General features: G+C 37.7%; 1 protein-coding gene across 4 annotated transcripts in view; it reads left to right on the top strand.

Moving 5' to 3' along the window:
- NRXN3 (neurexin 3) overlaps positions 1-21,507 on the top strand; it is a 1,478,719-nt gene that overhangs the window by 1,298,245 nt on the left and 158,967 nt on the right. For all 4 annotated transcript variants that reach the window (XM_055304514.1, XM_055304513.1, XM_055304515.1 and 1 more), the window contains one exon: positions 1,074-1,245. In XM_055304514.1, coding sequence (XP_055160489.1) covers positions 1,074-1,245 — 172 coding nt within the window. The remainder of the gene's footprint in view (positions 1-1,073; positions 1,246-21,507) is intronic.

Here is a 21,507-nt window from a genome sequence, read left to right as displayed (position 1 = left end):
ATCAGTTGCTTAGCCAGTAATTCAGACAACTAGAAAAATGGAGAAAGATATCTCCTTCTCTCCCATCCCTCCTGACACCCTGCATGATGTGCTACCATTCCAAGAGGTTGAGAGAGACTGATCGTATCTGATCAGTAAGGTTACTTTCATAGTGTGTCTCATTGTGAATCCTAATTCCGACTCTTACAAGCAATTACTAAAGGAGAAGAGTAAGAATTTTAATAGCATTATTTACATTTCAGTGTTTCTGGGTACTTTGTAGAAGGCAGATGATGCCACCACCTCCACCTTCACCATAATCATCACCTTTATAGTATTACTCTTCTGGAATTCATTGTATTGTCCCTCGCAGAACTCTATTTTGGGGACATTGAGTTTCTCATCTGCTATGTAGTATAAAACTATAGCACTGACTATCACATCCCTCTCTGGATGAATCTTAGGAATAGGGCTACAAGTGTGGGAAGAGTGATGGTCATCTGACCCTGAAAACCCCAGCTCAGTTTCACTGGCCTCTACTGGGGATACATTTTCTATGTCTTTTAGACCTACAAAAAATATCACCAAGTGGTGATCTATAATGCTAGTCCCTCTGTCATTGCCTCCTAATCACTCACAATATCCCACCCCCTTGGCCTTGTTCCTCCCAAAGTGTGCAAGGATCCTTATATTTCCTCTTCAATTCTAAATGTAAACTGTGAGATAATCTAGGGTCCAGGGTTTAATTGTCTCTCCCAGAAAATAGGCCTAATTCATCTCACAGAAATGAACTTTGTAGTGTCACTACATAGCTCTTAGGTAGTTCTGTGGTTCAAGCTTTCATATCTGTTGAGAGCAGTCAAATGATGTAACCTGCATAGTGCAGCCTGTGAGAGCAATTTGGGTGGCTTTATACCATTGGTTTTTATGTTTGGGATGAAAGCCCATGGAGGAAGGTAGGATACTGTTGTTAACTTCATGCTGACAGCTCCCTCTGGGTACCTACAGATTTATTGCTAGTTGGAGGATCAACTTTAAAGGGAGAAAACCTTGTGGTTGGTGATAACTATGCCTTTTGTGTTTCTTTATCATAGGAACAGGGGAAAATTGGAGTTGTCTTCAATATTGGCACAGTTGACATCTCTATCAAGGAGGAGCGAACCCCTGTAAATGATGGTAAATACCACGTGGTGCGCTTCACCAGGAACGGCGGCAATGCCACACTCCAGGTGGACAACTGGCCAGTGAATGAGCACTATCCCACAGGTACACGTTTTACTCTCAATGACCATATACTCTCTCTTGCTCTCCCATTCTTACATCTAAGGGGCAATTTTTTCATGACTGTTACCAAATCATAAAACACTGAATGTTAAGCACATCATTCATATCTTTTTCTGCATTATCGCCTTCCAGCTTATTTTCTGAAGTATCCCTTTAGGGCTTAGTTCAGTGTAGGGAGCTTCTGGAGACTTACTAACTATGCACTGAACACTTTTTGTCAACCTGGTGAATATTGCCTGACTGGCTCATACTAAAGACAATTACTGGTTTTCCAGGGCATTGCAAATGATGACCAATGGAGGGAAGGGGCGCCATCTCCTTCATGAGCTATTGTTGATAATCATAGAATAATCAACTTGTTATCTGGACTCTGCAGTGCCATTTAGGCAGGTGAGATTGAAGGTACAGATGGTCAGAGATTTCAGAAAGACTGTAAAAGGAAGTTTACTAAACTTAAAGTGACAAACATCAAGTCAGAGTAATGATGAGAGAAAAACTAAGGATGAAGTTTCATTCATTTGGTTGACTTTGCTACTTTTTCTTTCATTTACACTAAACGTGCCTTGATTTTCAGAGATTGGTCCTAGTAGGCAATTTAATACCAAGCATGCTGGTGTAGGAGGGAGAGGGGTTAATCATCTGTTTAAATTTTATGGTCAAGGAGCATTTGCCAACGAACTCCCACAGCCAGATGGCCAAATCAAGGGCGATGGGAGGAAAGGTTGCTATCTTTTATAGAGATCATTCAAATGATCTTTTAACTTCCCTCTCATCTCTTACTTCTCCTAGGGAAAGAGTCCTGAACTCTGATCATAAAAGTTCCAGGAATGGAAGGGAAAATACTTTGGCTAAGGACCTTTGTTCTGCAATTGCATTATCACCTGGTGGATGGACAATGAGAATAGCTCAGAATATTGAACTTTTCACTAATGTGGGCATGATGCCATACTTCACTCTCTCTCCTACACTTCAAACTCCTCATAATTCTCTTACTGCCATCCTCTCACTTTTTTATTAGTGAAGTGGCCACAGAGATAAGGAAGCCCAAAGCACACTTTTGGAAGTTTTTAAGAGCTGTTTAGATAATAATCATCACACTTGGGAGAAATACATAAAGTAAATTTGTCTATTTGTGGCCCAAGCATTTTGAATGATTTGAAGGCTGTAATTTTCAGGTCTAATTCAGCATTAATTTTCAATAAAAGCCAATCACAAGTAATTATGATTGTGCTTCTGTTTCTCCCCCACCCCCAAATTCCCAGAGTCTTCTTGTGTCTGGTTTAAGGATTATAGGAGCATCTACAAAGAGCATACAAGATTCCCAAGCGATTGAAATGAAAAGCCCCACCTACTCATTTATCTACCATCTCAGTCTCCATACAATATCTAGCTCAGACTTTGCTGCGAGTCTCTTGTCATCCACTTAGTACTTCTCAGATTAAGGCACAGAAATGACCTTATGTGTTTATCTTTGAGCCTTTCAAGAGAGCCAGAAGTGTTAGCAGCTACTATGAACTCTTATCATCATTCAAATTCACTAGATACTAATAGACCTGATTTTTAAATGTTTCATGCTTTAACTCGGGAGGATGGGTAGTCACAGGAATCTAAATAGCCTGAGATCTTAAAAACTATTCATCTGCTTATCAGAAAACTCACTCTCTCTCCAGGTATGTTATCAATGGCCCTGCTAGAGGGGCTGTAGGGTTTGCTCTGTTTCTATTAGGAATTTCAAAGATTTCTAAATTGATGTTCACCACTTGCCCTGAGCCACGAGTTTGCTGAAGAGTCTTTAATGGTCATTTAAAAGCCACAGATATGTAAGAAAACCAGTGACCCTTACTGTGTGCCTATCTCTTTGTATCTTTAGTTCCAGGTTATGGGTTGCTTACTGTTTTCAAAACAGAATAAACTTTTCATTACTGGCATTACTTGCTACTGAAAACAATTATAACTAGTAACTATTGCTAACTTATTTAGTAATAATAAGTCTTATTATTACAAAGCATGATGCAGTATAGCAGTTATAAGTGTGGGCTTTGGAGTCAGCTGGCTGGAGTTGGTACCTCGGTGCCATTAGCTGTGAGTCTAAGGCAGGCTTGATTGAAACCTTGAAAGGCCCTAAGCATTAGATTATTTGGTGCCTCTCCCCACATGCAATTAAAAATGTAAAAACGGTATACCATAAAATAAGGGTAGGAATTTCTAACATTCCTGATTTTTATTTTCTAATGATTGCTGTAATGCTTTAAAAATATATCTTTTGTCCTTACATTCTCATCTTTTGCTCTGTTTTCTTGGTTCTCTTAGTGAGTATTCTTCCTATTTGTGGATCCAGTTTCCTATCAGTAGCCTTAGACAAGCTATTTAATCTCCCAACCTTTGGTTGCTGGTCTGTAATATGGAGCTATGTTAACACTTTTCAGAGCTAATGTGAAGATTGAGTGAATGTATGTAAGATGTCAATTAAGTCTATAATCAATGTCAGCTATGAAAATGACCAAATATTTGGGTAGCATTGCTTTACTATTACACCTTCACTCATACAGATTACTTCACTGTGACCATAACAGCCCATAAATTGGGTAAGGTGGACACTCTTATTCTCCCTTTCAAATTTAAGAAGGGACCCGGGAAAATGCTGTGTCTTTTCTAAGGTCACATAGTAAATGTGGGACAGAACTAAGACCATAATCTCCTGTTCTCAGCTGGGCACAATTTCTACTCTTGTTCCCACAAAAAAAAATTGGGGGATATTTTGAAAAATGCATGGATAGAAATGAGCATCTCTGTTCTTGTGTCATCTTAAATGTATTCCTTTGGGGATCCCTGCATGGCTCAGTGGTTTGGCACCTGCCTGTAGCCCAGGGCATGATCCTGGAGTCCCGGGATCGAGTCCCGCATCTGGCTCCCAGCATGGAGCCTGCTTCTCCCTCCTCCTGTGTCTTTGCCTCTCTCTCTCTCTGTGTGTGTGTGTCTCTCATGAAAAAATTAATAAAATCTTAAAAATATATATTCCTTTTTTAAAGTGTCCTATTACATAGGTCAGTACCAATAACCACACAAAGGTGGTTATTGTGAGAAGTGGAGTTGAAAATCCTTTTAAAGAAGAAAAGTTTTTTTTAGCTGTGCTAAAAGGCTCATTTGTAATGAGTCCAAACTGTCCTTTGACAACAATGGTAATGTGCTTTCATTAGGCAGTTGAAGGGATACTGAGTAGCTGAAGGAGTTATCATCATACTTCACTGCCTAGATTGGGAAGTGTTAATGGAAAGTCCACTTTTCTAGTTTTATTTTTATTTTTCTTATTTTTTAAAATGATGTTTATTTGGAACAATCTTGTTTTTTTTAATATTTAATTTCAAGAGAGAGCATGAATGTCAAAGTGAGAGTGGGTAGGGGTAGGAGCAGGATGAAGGGCAGAAGGAGAGGGAGAGAGAGAGTCTTAAGCAGGCTCTTACCCAGTGCAGAGCCTGACCTGAGGCTCCTCATTCTCATGACCCTGAGATCATGACCTGAGCTGAAATCGAGAGTCAGACACTTAACCAACTGAGCCACCCCCAATCTAATTTTATATTCTACTCTTCCAAGACTTCTAAGAAATGGTCACCTTTTGACCTTTGGCTACCTTATTTTCTCTCCTTCCTACTTCCCTGTACTATGAAAGGATCCACTTAACTAAATTTAAAGCATCTTTAGTGCAATCTGACATGTTTACTTTATACCAAATCATAAGATTAAAATACCCCTGTATCTGGGCATCAAAGAACAAAGACATCTGGTCAGGCAAGCTTGACACAATTTCTACAAAAGTAATGTATTCTTTTTCCAAGCTATCCTACTTTATTGATAGTGATAAGTATAGAAACTATCAAAAGGCGTTAAGTTGTGCACTTTGTTGCTAATGTTTAAACTGTAAAGAAATATGGAGTAGCTCCTACAGAATATTTATGTAAGTTATCTCATTTTGAGGTCATGCTCTCGGAGAATTGTTCCTGCTCAATAGGTTCCTGTGTATCCGGATGAATGGGTCAACTCCAGAATCTTCTCATGGACATTCATAGGATTTTATGTGGCTCTATGAAAACATCCCACCGTGAAATATTTAGAAACCAGCTGGGCACAGGGCATACAGCATTGGCATTTTGTGAATCAGGAAGGAGCCAAAAATGAAAGTAGTTCTATAACTACTGGGATCTTATATCCCCGAATTCTGGGTATAGAACTCAAAAGCAACTTCTTTCTTTGAACCTGAAAATAGAAAGGCTAAGGAGCAGGAGAGGGAGGTAAAAGAATCAGCCCAGAGCTTGCATCTAGATACCAACAAATGTTCCTTATAAAGCCTCTGATTACTGTCTTGACACAATGCAGTGGTGGGGAGGACAAGAGAGGGGAGGTGAAAGGTGAGCTAAGCATGAGGAGTTTATTTTAGCCCCAGCTGTAGGTTCCCTGGGAGGCAGAGCTGCTGAGATTGTTAAAGATCCTTTCTGCGGTGCCTGGGTAGCTGGTTGTGTCCCCAGGACTACTAGAACTCTGAGTGTGGTGCAGTGAGAGGCTTTTCAGGTCAGAGATGGGCTTCCTAGGAAATGAAGCAGCTCTGATACGTTGGACTTTCCATTTTCCCACCACAGAGGGTGTTGAGGAGAGCAAGGTCTCAATTATTTTTCTTTTTTCTTTAAATTGCATACCAACTCATTTGAAAGCTCTGATTGGATTCCCCTTTTCCAGTCAATAAAATTCCCCCTGATGACTTGAGCTTAAATGCTGTCTAACCACTCAGCTCAGAACACCAAGGAGAAGTGGACCTCCTTCTAGGATAGTAGATTAGAAAACTCTTTACATTTGAATGTTTCAAATCCCACAGAATCATGTCTTTATAAGTATTGAAAGCAGAAACATTGCTACAGTGCTTAGTGATGTTCAAAGTGCCTTCATATGCATGATTACATCTGAGCCTCACTCCATCCCGAGAGAGGGACTGGGTTTGGTATTATTACCACCACAGCCATATTAAGATTACATTATTGAGGCTCTGAGAAGCTCAGTAACTTACCCAGTATCACACAGCTGAAGGAGTAAAGCCAAGATTCCTATCCTGATCTTCAGATAAACTACTTCAAATTTCCTGCCTATTTTTCTATATCTCAGAGTCATTTTATTGATACCAACATTAGGTTTTTAGAGTTTGTCTTTGTTTTTGTTTCTATTTTTCCACCAGAAGTATTCTCAAATGGAAGTGTCTGCCTGGACTAGTTCAGGGTAGTCAGGCTTCTCAACTTTGGCACTGTTGATGTTTGGAGCTAGGTAATTCTTTGCTGCAGGGGGCTGTTCTGTGCACCTCAGACTGTTTAGTAGCTTCCCTGACTTCCACCTACCGGATGCCGATAGCATGTCTCCAATGCCAGAAGTCCTCTGGGGGACAAAATTACCCCTGGTTAAGTATCACGGAGTTAGAGAAAGTCTCCACATATTTTATTTCAAATGCTTATTGTCCTTTCATAGTTTAGACAGTACACATGCAATAAGAGAGATTTCTTTGTCCACATCTCATCTTAGATTATTGAGATTTTGAAGGGTTAAAAACAAGTCTATGTACTTGACATGATGCTGAAATTTCTCAGGTCTTGGCTTTTCATTAATTCCTACCCAGGAGGTTTTCATTCCTTTTCTTTCTGTCTTAGCCTGCAAACATTTGAGGCCTTGCCAGATTTGAAGCACACATTAAAACAAGCCCCATCTACTTGTTCATTCATCCGTTCAGGACTAGTGTTACTTTCAGTTCAACTGGAGGGAGGGGAAAAAAAAAACAACATAGTGAAGTCTTGCAAGGGGAATAGCAAGTATAAATACAATCAAGAGGGAAAAGCAGTATTTGAACATGTTTTCAAGACGGAAGAGATATAATGGCAAAGAGAGAAAGGCTTACTTAATGTGATTGAACGTTGCTAGGTATATTTTAAAACCATCTTATAAATAAGTTCTTTGAATATTTGGTCACAGAATGTATCAATTAATCAAACCAGTGCATCCTGAGTACTTTGCTAAGTAGTCCAACTGGTCAGGAATGAGTTAAAATTCACAAGTAGGTGAGTTTCTACTTCCAGGGACTTTCAACTTGCTGGGGTTGGTCTTTGGTGAAAAAAAAATGTTTAAAAAATCTTTTCAGTGGATATTTTTTTATTAAACAGTGTTCTTTAACTTGGCTACAAAGGAGATTCTCCTGGGAACTTTTAATAAACTGCCAGTTCTCAGGCCCCAGTCCCAAGTAATCTAATTTGATTGGTCTGGGGTGTGGTCCATGGATCAGCAGTATCAGCATCACCTGGGACCTTGTTAAAAAAATGAGGTATCGGAATCCCTGGGTGGCGCAGCGGTTTGGTGCCTGCCTTTGGCCCAGGGCGCGATCCTGGAGACCCGGGATCGAATCCCACATCGGGCTCCCGGTGCGTGGAGCCTGCTTCTCCCTCTGCCTGTGTCTCTGCCTCTCTCTCTCTCTCTCTCTCTATCATAAATAAATAAAAATTAAAAAAAAATGAGGTATCTAAGGTCTCACCCCAGACCTACTGAATCAGAATCTGCATTTTAACAAGACACTCAGGCAATTCATGTGTAGTGTAAAATTTGAGAAGCACTGGCCCAGGCATCAGTAGTTTTTTAAAGAGCTCCTGTGGTGATTCTATATACAGCTAGAGTTTGAGAACTGCTGATAAGTAGAAAGCTAAAAATGTGTCTTTTTCTCCTTTGAGACTGACTAGCAGTAGTGTTTAACATGGTAGCCGCTAGGCACACTTGTGTGCCACTGATATGACTGAGGTCCTGCAAATTGGATTGATTGATTGATTGATTGATTGATTTTATTTACTTGAGAGAGTGGGAGAGAGAACAAGTAGGGGGGTAAGAGCAGAGGGAGAGGGAGAAGAAGACTCTTCATTGAGCAGGGAGCCTAATACGGGGTGGGAGCTGGATCCCAGGACCCTGAGATTATGACCTGAGCCGAAGGCAGTTGCTTAACCAAGCCACCCAGGTGTGTCCCTGAAAATGTATTTTATTGTGCAATAATTATGTCTTAGGCACTGAGGATTTAAATACATTTTTTTTTAATTCAGTCCTCAGGCCAGCACTATGAGGCTGGTAGCTGGTGGCTGATATTGGGTAGCGCAGGACTGGAATATACGCTCATTTCTTTTTAGTTATTTTATATACTGTTAAATCTCTGTTTACATCATTAATAAACTAATGAGCACTTGCCTTCATATGGCTTCTGGACTTCTCTAATGTATTTTGTCATTGTAACAACAGTTATAGATAATCACTCCACTTGATGCATAGGATTGTCATCCCAGAGAATTAGAAATGACAGATCCTACCATCTTAACCAAAGTCATCCCAGTAGTGATGGCTACCCTTTTTGAGCAATTAGTACATACTTCCCACTTCATGTGCAGCATCGTATTTACCCTTGATACAAACCCTTGAGGTTGATGTTAGCTTTATTCCCATTTTACAGATTACGAGCCACTCAGAGATCTTAGGTATTTTCCTGGCTCACAGAATTTTACTTTCAAGTTAAATCTCTAGTTTCTGCCAAGTTACCGGTTAGCCCTTCCCTGTGCATTTGACATTTGCCTTCCTCTACATCACTGGTTTGACCTCATGGGACTTTGGCAGCTTCTTAGTTTTCATGATTCTTATTTACCTCCTAGCACCATATCTATGCAGATAGGAAGGTCTTTATTAGATGAAAGTCTCTTTTACTGTTTAATGATCTTGGGGGATGGGAGAGTGTCGAGGGGGTACATAGTATTTTTTTTCCTTTAATTTTTGTTTTATCAGGCAACCCTTCTTTCTCTTCTGTGACTTCCTAGCCACAAGATAAATAGCCTTGTATCTTACAAGTTAAATACAATTACTGCTATCAAACCTAGAGCCTTTCTGTCCCTGTAAATGTCTCTTAGAAACTGATAAGCATTTCAAGACAAACTGTGGACTTCTGGCTAATGCTAAAATTAAACATAACCACCTAAAAGACAAGAATATACACACAGACATTTATATACATATCTATATTTACATAAACACACACACACACACACACACCCTATGGAAGAGAAGAACATTTGGGATAGAGAGAAAGGGAACTCATAAACACATGGCACATGGATACAGGACACATGTCCCTGAGACATTAAGCCAACACATGATTCAAGGTTATTTATGATATAATTACATAACACACAAAGGAGTTTGTTATCATTATGAAGATTTATATCAGATAATATGACAGCAATTATAGTAACTAAAGATATTATTTATCTAGAATTCATTTGTGAATAGGACAGTGCTTTTGATAAAGAGAGTTGTTCATCAAAAGAATAATGTTTCTGGGGACTTCTATAAGACTTTATGAAGTACACACCTTTTTTTAAAGATTTTATGTATTTATTCATGATAGACAGAGAGAGAGAGAGAGAGAGAGAGAGAGGCAGAGACACAGGCAGAGGGAGAAGCAGGCTCCATGCAGGAAGCCCAACACCGGACTCGATCCCGGGACTCCAGAATCACTCCCTGGGCCAAAGACAGGCGCCAAACCACTGAGCCACTGAGCCACCCAGGGATCTCTGAAGTACACATCTTAGTGTTGGGTCCTAGTTTATACTCTTGTCATCTTTAGTAGACTATCTTGGGATTTAGAGGGGAAGGTGAAATTTAACAAAAGGCATATGATAATTATTAACCATATGTTAAATGGTATACATAGTATAGTCTAGGGACTCAGTGAAATAAGCAATGAGAAAATCGAAGGTCACTTCTAGGCATTATTTAACTAGAAATGTAAGAAAAGGGATTTCTTCATTTCTATGAATAATGAGTATAGGTATATATTAAACCAAATCTAACACTTTCAAGATAGAAATACAGTGTGGTCACCTTTCATGTGGTTTTTAAATTACACTCATTTGAGATTAATGTGACAGAAAAATATTAATGACATGTCACGGTATGCAAGGTATCTGTAATTAACACAAATTCTTTCAAATTAAAGCCATATCATCAAACATTGCTTAATTTCAAAGCTAGCTAAATGAATTGCGCTTTATTTTTTCTATTGTCACGGTGAAGCTCCAGTTTAGATAATAAATAGAGATTCTGGCCTGTAAAATTTATCTTAACTATTAAAATCCAAAATTATTATCCTAGCCGTAAAATGCAATTACGTTGTACTGTTTTCACTCAGCCCCAGAGTTAGATGGATATCAAATGTCCTCATGCCCATCCAAGAGTATAGCTATATTTATAGGAAAATTTTCCAAGTTTAATCTCTTCAGTTTAAATTTTGTACAAGTTTGCAGGGTCCCTGTAGTTAAAGTCTAAAAAGAACATTTAGCTTCTTATAGGAAGGTGGTGCATAAACATCCAATAATGATAATAATATATATTCACATACAGTATGTCATTTATAATTCTATCAAGCACAGAGGGTAATGAAAGGCACTCTAAACTGTAAATCACTCAATCGATTGTAATCATATTGCAGCTCATCTCAAAGAGATAAAGACCTTCCACTCCTCTAAAATCCCTGTCAATACCCCAGCAGGCTGAAGAAGGGGGAAAAGAGGGTCAAAGGAGGAAAGGGAGAATGAGTCAAGGACAAAGAGGCACTTTTAATCTTCAGTTCATGGAGTTAATGTGGACTGGATTTGATTCCCACTGATAATTTAGTTTGTTTTATGAGATGCATTGTTTTTCACATGGTACTTTTACAGCCTTGTGGTAAGTCCCTGATGCCCTGTGTCGGCCTAGATGGAAGGATTTGCCAAATGCCAGTGATTGGTACAGTGCTGCATAAGAATACTTGGGGACTTAGGCATATAGGTGGAAAATGGCAATTCAAGCTCAAAGCTAAAGGTTATATCAAAGTATATGATGAAAATGAGTTGATAATGGGCCAGAAAAAATCATATTGTACTTCCAAATAGCAGAAACACTTCAGAAGTCCCTTTACTAACTAACCAATATTGCCTTTTATTAAAAAGAGATTTTACTAATCCCCCATCCTCATCAAGGGGGGAGTTTAAATGGAGTGATCTCCTTATGCATTCATTCATTCCACCATTCAACAAACATTAATTCAAAATCTATTTTGCATATGAATCCGTGCTAAATGATGGGTAGATGATAGGAAATAAAACAAGGCCTCTGCCTTCAAGGATCTTATAGTGTAGTGAAAGAGAAGTGCATGTACACAAGCAAGATAGTTTTAATAGTTAAATTTTATTGTGCAGTTATTAAGTGCCACGCGCCATACTAAGTTCTTATATTAAATCTTTAAAATAGCCCTAAGGGGTAGGAACTACTTTTATCATTATTTTATAAATGGGAACACAGAGGCTTATATGACTAGCTCTCCCAGGGTCATAAGGTAGCACATGAATTCCTGGAACTCAAGCCTATATCTCTTGGAAGGCAAATTTAATGCTCCTGTGCACTACCTCATATTGTACCTACAGTTCCAGATAGTGTAAGAAGGTGCTATCTTTCAGATAAAATCTGGGTTCAGTGGCACACATAAGGGTCTGATGGAGCCTGAGGGCCAAACAGGAATAGAATGGGGTGGAATTTGGGCTGTGACCTTGGGTTCTCTAGGACAATACTAACAAACTCTGCTTCCCTATCTAGACATACAGAACCATAAACTATGATATGACAACCTGTACCTTTCACACCGAGGGGAAGGAATGAGCAGGCATTGTTCATACCTTATTTTACTTTGTGTAATCTGCCCCATGGTTACAGGAAAAAAAGTATTAATCTCTTTCTTTTACAGAAGAATAAACCAGGGCTCAGGGGATTGGAGCACATTTGTTATAGTCACAGAGCCAGAAAGTGTCAACACTGGGATTCTACATAGATTTATTTGTTCCTACACCCCTCTCTCTTTCTGTTACCCCACTTTTCCATCTGTTTCCCAGGAGACTCCAGTTCATATTGTACACAGAGCTCAGAATCATTAGTTGACAGAGGTAAATTCACATGCAAATTTACTATTGTGTCCCACATCCCAGTGCATGCAGTACACACTGTAATCACATTATTAAACATTTACTAGAAATGTGTTTCTGCCCAATGCACAATTGCCAGTCTCAATGTTTAATTAAACTAAATTTGTTTTCATTTTAATCACATTATCGAAATGTGGTTTTTCTCAGAGTTCAATGGTGAAATCTTTATTCCAAATGCCTACAAGTGTGTGAGAGCTATATATCTTGGACAAAGGTATAAGGATATTATAGTGTATCCTTGAATAAATGATTTTAGGGGAATGATATTAGCTAATAAGATGTAACACTGGTACAGTTCTTATTCTGTATCAGGCCCATGGATTATCATATTGAATCCTCACAGCATCCTAGAAAGCAATTCTACTAGTATTCCCATTTTGTAGATGAGGCAACGGAGTCTCAAAGAGTAATATACAAGAGTAAGAATAGGTAATATACTCTCTAGTATCCTACAACTAGTAGGTGATAAAGCCAACTTGAATTTCAATATAGAAATGGAGACCCTGATATCTTCATTTTTATTTTTTTTTAATTTAAGTAATCTCTACACCCAGTGTGGCACTCCAACTCACAACCCCAAGATCAAGAGTCACATGCCCTTCAGACTGAGCCAGTGAGCCGCTCCCTCCTCTCCTTAATATCTTCATTTAGAAAAAAATTCTCTGGAAGACCAAATAAAAATTAGAGGCTGCAACTTATGAGGTCTTTTTTTGCAATTATTTAATTCAATTGTTGTCCAATAACATGGATGATACACAAATGAACAGGCACTGCTGCCTTCTAATAAAACAATTTACATAAAGAAAGAAAGTGTGATGAGCCAGATTTATCCATTGGTTGTAATTAGGGAGCACTCAATCTAGATCATGCACATTTTGAAGCCCACATCTCTGTTTTTACTGATCCATTAGCGTTGTTGTTTGGATTGTTCATCTCTGCTAAGAATAAAGGGAGCAAAATAATCTCGAAGTGGATGAGTTGAATCTGAGACACAGAGAACAGTACTGTTGAGTAGTATAGACCTACTCATGAGGTTAATTCAGGATAAAGAAATACACAAGTGAGATAGGCAATCCATGTACCTGTACTTGAACAAAAATCCAACCGTATGCTGCTTTCCTACCTGAACACCAAAGACATAGATTCAGTTCTACCTTCATTTATGTTATTCCATACATTGCTTAGAGCAGGATCTGAAAATGACAAACTGAAAGTCTTAATATTTCTCTAGTTCTTCTATTTCTACTTATAATGTAAATGGTGGTAATCCAAATACAATCTTTCTTACTCACCCCTTAGGGAAGTTGCATATCTTTTGATTTCATGAGATTTTTTATTAGCCACTGACTCAGCTATCCTAGCCTATTCTCCATAGCCCTTCTGCATAAAGATGCCAAATGACTTCTTAGCATTCATCTTTGCTTCTACCTGTTCACTGATTCACCCATTTTCTGAGTCTCAGAGAACATTCTCTCCATTTCCTCAGGATTGGTTGTCCCTAACTGGCTGTTAGGAGCTTCCTACTTGTGCTTCTATTCTGTTTCTGGCCATTGATCTGCCATTCAAGGGTGGACTCTTAGATGTGATTCAGCCTACTTCTTGCTGTTGAGTTTTAGAGTTTTTAGAATCTATTTCTATTTATTAAAAAAAAAGTACCAGGTTATGAGTGTGTGTGTGTGTGTGTGTGTGTGTGTGTGTGTGTGTATATATATATATATGCATAAGCACAAATTTAAAATAAGATTTTAAATAAAAATCAAACTAAAGAAGACCAGACTATTTAATTTACACAAAATAGCCCCTCCCATTTTACTGATCTCAGCAAAATGTAATAAATCAGTAATATGTAAATAAATTATATTCAATACTGAATTGAATGGAATAAAGCTGTCAGCCTAAAGTCAAAGTTTCTCCCACCAGAGTATATGCCACCAGACTTGGCTTTCTAGAACCTATGCAAAGTGGTCACAGTGGGGAAACTACCCTCCCAACTCTTTTTTTTTTTTTTTTTTTTTTTTTTAGTCAAAGTGGCAATATAGCTGTGTTCAATAAATGTTAAACTGCACAACTGTGCTGAAACTATTGGAGGCTTTTTTTTTTAAGATTTTATTTATTTATTCATGAGAGGCATACACAGAGAGAGAGGCAGAGACATAGGCAGAAGCAGGTTCCATGCAGGAAGGCTGACGTAGGACTCGATTTTGGGTCTCCAGGATCACACCCTGGGCCGAAGGCAGCACTAAACTGCTGAGCCACCCAGGCTGCCCCTTATTGGAGGCTTCTGATTTCGTTGTATGCATGTATATAACAATAGTATTCACAAAGGTAAAGAGTATTCTTTACAAGTATTAAATACACAAGTTCATTTTAAAAGTGATAGGAAAATAACATTTTGATTATGAATACTTTTTGAAATTTTACTGGCAGATTTTTCTTTGTTGAAAAATTAAAATATTAATATTAAAAATATTAAACTATTTTTACATTTCTGAGATGATTCTCTGTAGGTCTAAAAGAGCAAATCTCCCAGTATACTTAGACAAAATGGTAGAAGAGAAAAAAGAACATTCAGGCATCCACGAAAGTTCAAAAAAATATAACTAAATATAAATCTGACATAGATATATATATGTAAAGTAAAAATAAATCTAAAATCTTCTCAGACAGCCAAGGTTTGGAAATACTTAGTACTTCATTTTCAAACCTATATAAAACTGTTGTGAGATGTTGACTGTTTCAAATAAAATAGGAATTTATATAAGTGAAGTACCAACTTAAATAGAACCAAAATGCTTTTAGACTTTCAAAATGAATAGCTGGAATTTTACTGAATTTTCTGTGTGGTGAGGGTGGAGCTGGAGGGGAAAAAAAACGAAGGTAATACATGAAAAAGAAGATATTGCTCCCAGGGGACAATTGAGATACCCTAGAGCAAATAAACCAAGTAAAATCTAATAGTTTTCCTTCATTTTGTGACATTCGTCTACTAAGACCTCAGAGAATTTTGAGTTCCAAGGAGGTCCATAAAGGGAATTTTGAAATACTCTTAATAGATCTGTTCTGGAAATAAGGCAACTGAACTGAGCCAGGTGCTATGTCAACCCAGAGTCCTGAACCAACCCTGATCCCAGACCTTTACGCCAATTCTCTAGCCTTGTTCCCATCCTCAGCAGTTGTACACAATTCATCCTCAACACTTGTTCCAAGCCAGCTTTCCAGTATTCTGATTGAAATGCAGTAGTAGTTGCAGATGTCCCCTAAAAACGCTTAGCCCAAAACATTAATGAACTTTTCAGCCAGTAAACCCAGCTCATTCTGTGGGTGCATAATTATATAGCTGCATCATTTTATCAGGTTACAGTTGCTTTAGATTTTCCTGGTCAATTAGAATAATCAATTTAAGTATACTTTGTTCCTCTTGCTTCTGGCTTTGATCCCTTGATTTCCGCCACTCCCCTCACTGCAGTTACTTCAAACAAGCAAACTGTTGACTAGAAAGCTCAAGAGTTTGAGTGTAATTATGTATGTTCAAACCTCACTGCCTTTTTAATGTGTATTAATAGCTAAAATCCCAGTTGTCACAGTCAACCTCTAGGGATGGAAGCAATCCTAGAATCTACATTCCTTTGTGAACGGAAACCACTCAGATTCCTCTGTAAAAGTATTTATTAAGCATCCATCTCTATAAATCCCGGTGCTAGGAATTGAATAATAAATAGGAATTGGGCCATTATTCAATCAGAACATATTTAAATCAAACAGGATAAGTAAGGAAGAAGTCTCTTTATTTTTTTAGTACTCACTGTGTCTTGGTTCTCCTGAATCACACTCAGAAGTAAATCTTTGAAAGAAAAAATATAAGGTGCATCTTTGGACAGCAGCTTTGAATTTGGATAGATGGGAGATTGCAATCCCCGTTCAGAAATTTCAGCACTTGTAAGGTTTCCAATAGGCTTTAAATAAACTAACATCCCTGATAATCAGGAATGAAAACATAAAACCAAGAAAACTACATGTTCTTCTCTTACCTGTTTCATCTCCTATCCTAATTGTGCCTTATACTTACTAATGTTCTAAGTGCTTTGTGACAAAACAGCAATGGGACATCAGTAGACACTGCATGAACTTGAGTAGGCAAATCAAATCATTTGGCGGCCTTTTAATCTCTTGGGTCATTATTGCAAAGATAAAAGTGGGGTTTCTGGAAAAGTAAGATTCAAAGGAACTTAGCAATTAGAATGCTGATAATACTAGATTATCTGGTACATTTTCTTGGTTGGTTCAGAAATTTCTACAGAAAATGGACTACTCTAATTTGACTAGTATAATTTGAAATGTTACAGATGATACAGTTTGCTTTTCTTCTACCAAGAAAATAGATCTGATTTCTTCTCTTTGGCTTGAAAAGTTTTTTGTTCAACTCCATTATCATTAGAGATGTCATTTGAAATTATTCTCAGTCATTTCTTTAAATCCTAGATATTTATTTCTTACAGATATCTAGGAGATATTTCTTATGGAAAGGTGAAAGCTTCTATGGAGAATATATGAAGGCATTCTTTCCTTTGAGATATTTATAAATTCTTTCTATATCTGTAGGATACATACACACACATACATATCAATGGGTAAATACTAAAAACGTTGCATTTGCCCCAGCACAAATAAATATATTTAAACATAAAATAGCCTAAAGATCTTTAGACATAGTTCTCAGCTGAGATTTAATATCATGTTATTTAATATTTTATATTAAATAGTTAAAAGAAGGGAGAGTAATTAATATTTTATTAATATATCTTAAATTTGTAGATTTTCAGAAGTAATAGGAACCGTGATAATCATTTAAACTTTCAAAGGTAATAACTTGATAATTTATTGGAATCAGAACACCTGCCTCTGCTTGAGGTAGCAGCAGTCATCAATTTCATGACCATTCTTGGTCACTTAAGATGTGTTAGTATTTCATGTCATTGTATGTTGGAAATGGGATTGTGGAAGTAGGATGTAAAAGATTTTTTTAATCTTACTTCCCAGGTGATTATAATTTTATACAAAAACAATAACAATAAAATAATATACCCACAAGAACTGATAATGGTAAGATAGAGGAGTCCAGGTTTCAGGTAAATATTTTAAATGTCTGGATAATTTTACATAATTATTGACGACTTTCTTAAAAGAGTAAAAAAAAAAATCAAATTTTTTAAAAATGGCTATGCTGGCTATCACATTTACAATATGAACTAATATTTGAGTTATGACTTAAAATGTGACATACTTCTAATTATTGACAAGTATGCATCATTTGAATTGTCTGTCAGTCAAAACATTTAAATGTTAGTTGTCCTTGCTCTTAACTCCTTAGATTTTGATCAGTTTTGATGTTTTTCTCTATAATCCAACTGCCATTCACATGCTAATGTAATACAATTCTGATACCACCTATTAAATCCCAGAAAAATGACTTCTAAACCCACTTCAGTGAATTTATAAAGGCTATTTTTTGCTGATCCATAAGCTTTAAAAGGAGTTGAAGAGGCACTGCCTGCTTTTTAAAAGACAAAATTGCAAGATGGAAAGGTTTTTTTAATCTGTTTTTGGTCTTCAATTCAGTGTTTCACTTTGTTTTTATTGTTTTGTATTAGTAGGGAGTGTGGTGCTGCGTATCTTTCTATTCTAAGCCTAAGTAAACCTATTCATTCATATTCAGTGATTATTCGTATCTTGCAAGAACATCAATCGTTTGGTTTGGTTAGAAGGTTGGAGTAAAGGATGGGAATAAACATAATATTAGCTTAGAAAAAAAGAGGCAGTCCTCTTAGATTTCCTCAAGGAATCGTTTAAGGAGTAAAAAAATCCATTGGTGGGTAGGGATTATGGTCCCAGAACATCTTCCCATTAAGTCCAGGCTGCTTTCCTTACAAACCTGCCCTCATTTGAATATTGATGGCAAGAAGTCACACAAGTAGCTGAGTGCCACCTTATTAGCTCTACTCCTTGTTATCTCTGGAGTCAACCCCACCATTGTCCTACCCTTAACTTAGTCCTAGTCCAGAAATGGAGACCAGAGAAGTATCAATCCTCCTTTGGTTTCCCTGCCCTGTCCCAGCTTCCTCAGCCCTGACCCGCCCCCACTCTGAGGGGCTGCATACTGCATCGCTTTCCTTGGATTTGATAATTCTCTCTTAATAATAAAGAAGAGGGCTAACGATAGGTAACAGGGGCCCATGCCTCCCTGACTCCATTCCAGGACTGTGACGACCACACAAGCTCCTCTGACTCCAAAGATAGCAGCTGAGCTCCCCTTTTTCCTGTTGGTTCTTACGGAAACCCTTATACAGGAGACTGCTTCCTTTACCCAATCTTAGCTACCCAGTCCTTCCTGGACTTCACAGCTCCTTCAATGTATCATTGAATATATGCTGCATAACAAAAATCACTCCAAACCCTTGTTATTTATCAGTTCATGCTTTCTGTGGGTCATATAGATGTTTTATCTGTTCCAGGCCAGCTTGGATGGAGCTAGGTAGTCTTGATGGCCTCACTTAGAGGTCTGGGGACTCAGCTGAATTGACTAAGTGGCTTGGATGGCTGGGATCTCTCTTCTTGTGATCTCTCTTCTTGTAATCCTTCACCTTCCAGGAGCCAAGCAGGTTTCAACTTTCTTGATAATGGCAATGAGCACCATGAGAGGGCAAGCACTAAATATGCAAGGGCTGTTCAAACCTCTGCCTATATCACATTTGCTGATATGGCCTGTACCAATAAAGCAAGTCTTAGAACCAACCCAGAATCAAGGGGTGGAAAAGTAGACTCAACTTCCGATGGGAGGAGTGACAGAATATCATTGCAAAAGGGCATGGATATCAGAATGAGGTTGGAGCTGTTTTGCAGAGATCTTTGGCAAAAAGTTTGGGAAAAGTTGTGGCAGTTATAATAATATTTCCCTCTTAAATTTTCTCATTCTCAACCCTAAATTCAGGACTCAGTGTGAAGTTGTAAACTAGTGGCTTTCACTGAGGAATTGCATTCCCCTTTCTTTTCTTTAAGATATGACATTTGGAATTAATCTTGGCTCTAACTGCCATATCATATGGCTGCCTTCTTCTTCTTTTTTCCCTCAGTGTGTCTTATCACTTTGCTTTAATTGAGTTAATTGCTTTTTAAAAAACCAAATATCCATTTTGTTTTTATTTATTTTTTTTTAAATTTTTTTAACTTTTATTTATTTATGATAGTCACAGAGAGAGAGAGAGAGAGGCAGAGGGAGAAGCAGGCTCCATGCACCGGGAGCCCGACGTGGGATTCGATCCCGGGTTTCCAGGATCGTGCCCTGGGCCAAAGGCAGGCGCCAAACCGCTGCGCCACCCAGGGATCCCTCCATTTTGTTTTTAATTTTAATTTTGTTTTTATATTTCCTTTGGATATTTCAAATACTTTATCTGCCTTTGTTTTATTTGTGATATTCATTTATTTATGAAGCAAGTTTTATTTATATAGGTGTGTTCTTTGTTTCATTTTTCTACTTTGCTTTTCTTTCTTTCTCTTTTTTTCTTTAACAAAGACAGTTATGCTATAAAAACAGCCCCCTTGCTGATCTATACTTTTCTCTAGACATTTTCTCTGAGCTCCATACATTGTTTATCATTATCCTTTGTTTGTAGCCAGATTTGAGGTCACGCTGCAATTCTCACAAACAAATCAATTTGAATTAATTTGCCAAGTAGAGTTAACGAGGCATTGTATGAATTTGAGATATACTACAACTACTGCATTCCCTGAGGTCATTTCTTCCCTGGGAAAATTTTGATTCTTGTACCACATTGCAGTAGTGTATATCTGACCTTTGAATCTTGTGCTAAATGATGCGTGGCTGCCAACTGGTTCATTTTTTGAAAAGCCTTGGAAATGCCACATAATCAAACAAATAGAAGTACAGACAATTCCTTAATTAATATATTTGATAAGGGAGGGTTATCCTTGAAATCTACACTCTCTGAGGCTTGCCTATGCTAGGACTCTTATTTCTAATGATTTTGTAAGTGAGAAGTTTGAGAAACATTAAGATAGGGAAAATACATTTCTTAGATAATCTTTGAAGTCTATTCAACTTTAAAATTGTAGACTCCTTCTCTCAAAGTATAAAATGTGAATTCCAAAGAACTCCCAGAAACTGTTTTTTAATTATAAAACATAAAAAAAAATTTGCTTAAGTGGGACCTCACTGGTTTTTTGGACTCCCTTCATCCTCACTCCTTCACCCTCACACATCTTCATCCATCACCAGCATGTTCTCTAGCAAGGAGAATTTCCCTCAGAATGTAAAGGCTGGTACAAACAAAATGACTAGGAAAATCCAGTCCACCTTTTGCTGAGGAAATGGTAACAGAGTTTCTCAGAAGAGTTCAAATCTATGGGTCTTACATGAATAACTTCCCAAATTCTTAAGAAATTAAACCCAACCCCTTTTAATGTTTGCTTAGTCAGAATAGAAAACTAGTGTAGGAAAAGTATCCCAAATTTTACAGGGTATAAAAGGATGAATCTCTTAAACTTGAGACTGATAACATAAAAATTCTCAAGTGTTATGTTTAACAGAAAAATTGTGATGTGCTTAACCATTTAACAAAGAATCTGATAATGGCTAAGGACTTACATGGGCTCATCAAAACAAATCTTATGGACTAGACTAATTTTCTTTGGATGACATTAACAAACTAGCAGATGAGAAGTATGTTATAGACACAGTGTGTCTTCATTTCCCTGAAATAGTATAATATAAAAAGAGCTATGACAACATCTTAAGGATGTCTGCCTCTGTTTAAGCTGAAACATTCAGATAAAGTTTTCTAGTTTCCCTGCATCTATTGCTACCTAACAAATTACCCCAAAATTTACTGGCCTAAAACAACAAATACTTCTTGTTGTACAGTTTCTGTAGGTCAAGATTGGATAGCAGCTTATTTGAGTGGATCTGGCTCAAAGTATCTGATGAGTTGACATCAAGATAGCAATTGGGGCTGCAGTAACCTCAAGACTTAACCTAGGCATGGAGATCTGATGGCCTCAGGTCTCCATGTAGGTCTCTGCAAAGGACTTAAGTGTCCTTATGTACTTATGATATCATACAAGCTTTGCTAGAGTGGGTATTGAGAGGGAGAGGGAAAAAGAGGGAGGGAGG

The sequence above is a fragment of the Nyctereutes procyonoides genome, unplaced genomic scaffold (genome assembly GCF_905146905.1).
Source record: "Nyctereutes procyonoides isolate TBG_1078 unplaced genomic scaffold, NYPRO_anot_genome, whole genome shotgun sequence".
NCBI lineage: Eukaryota > Metazoa > Chordata > Mammalia > Carnivora > Canidae > Nyctereutes > Nyctereutes procyonoides.
The sequence above is the reverse complement of the archived record's forward strand: the minus strand, read 5'-3'. Positions and strand labels throughout refer to the sequence as shown.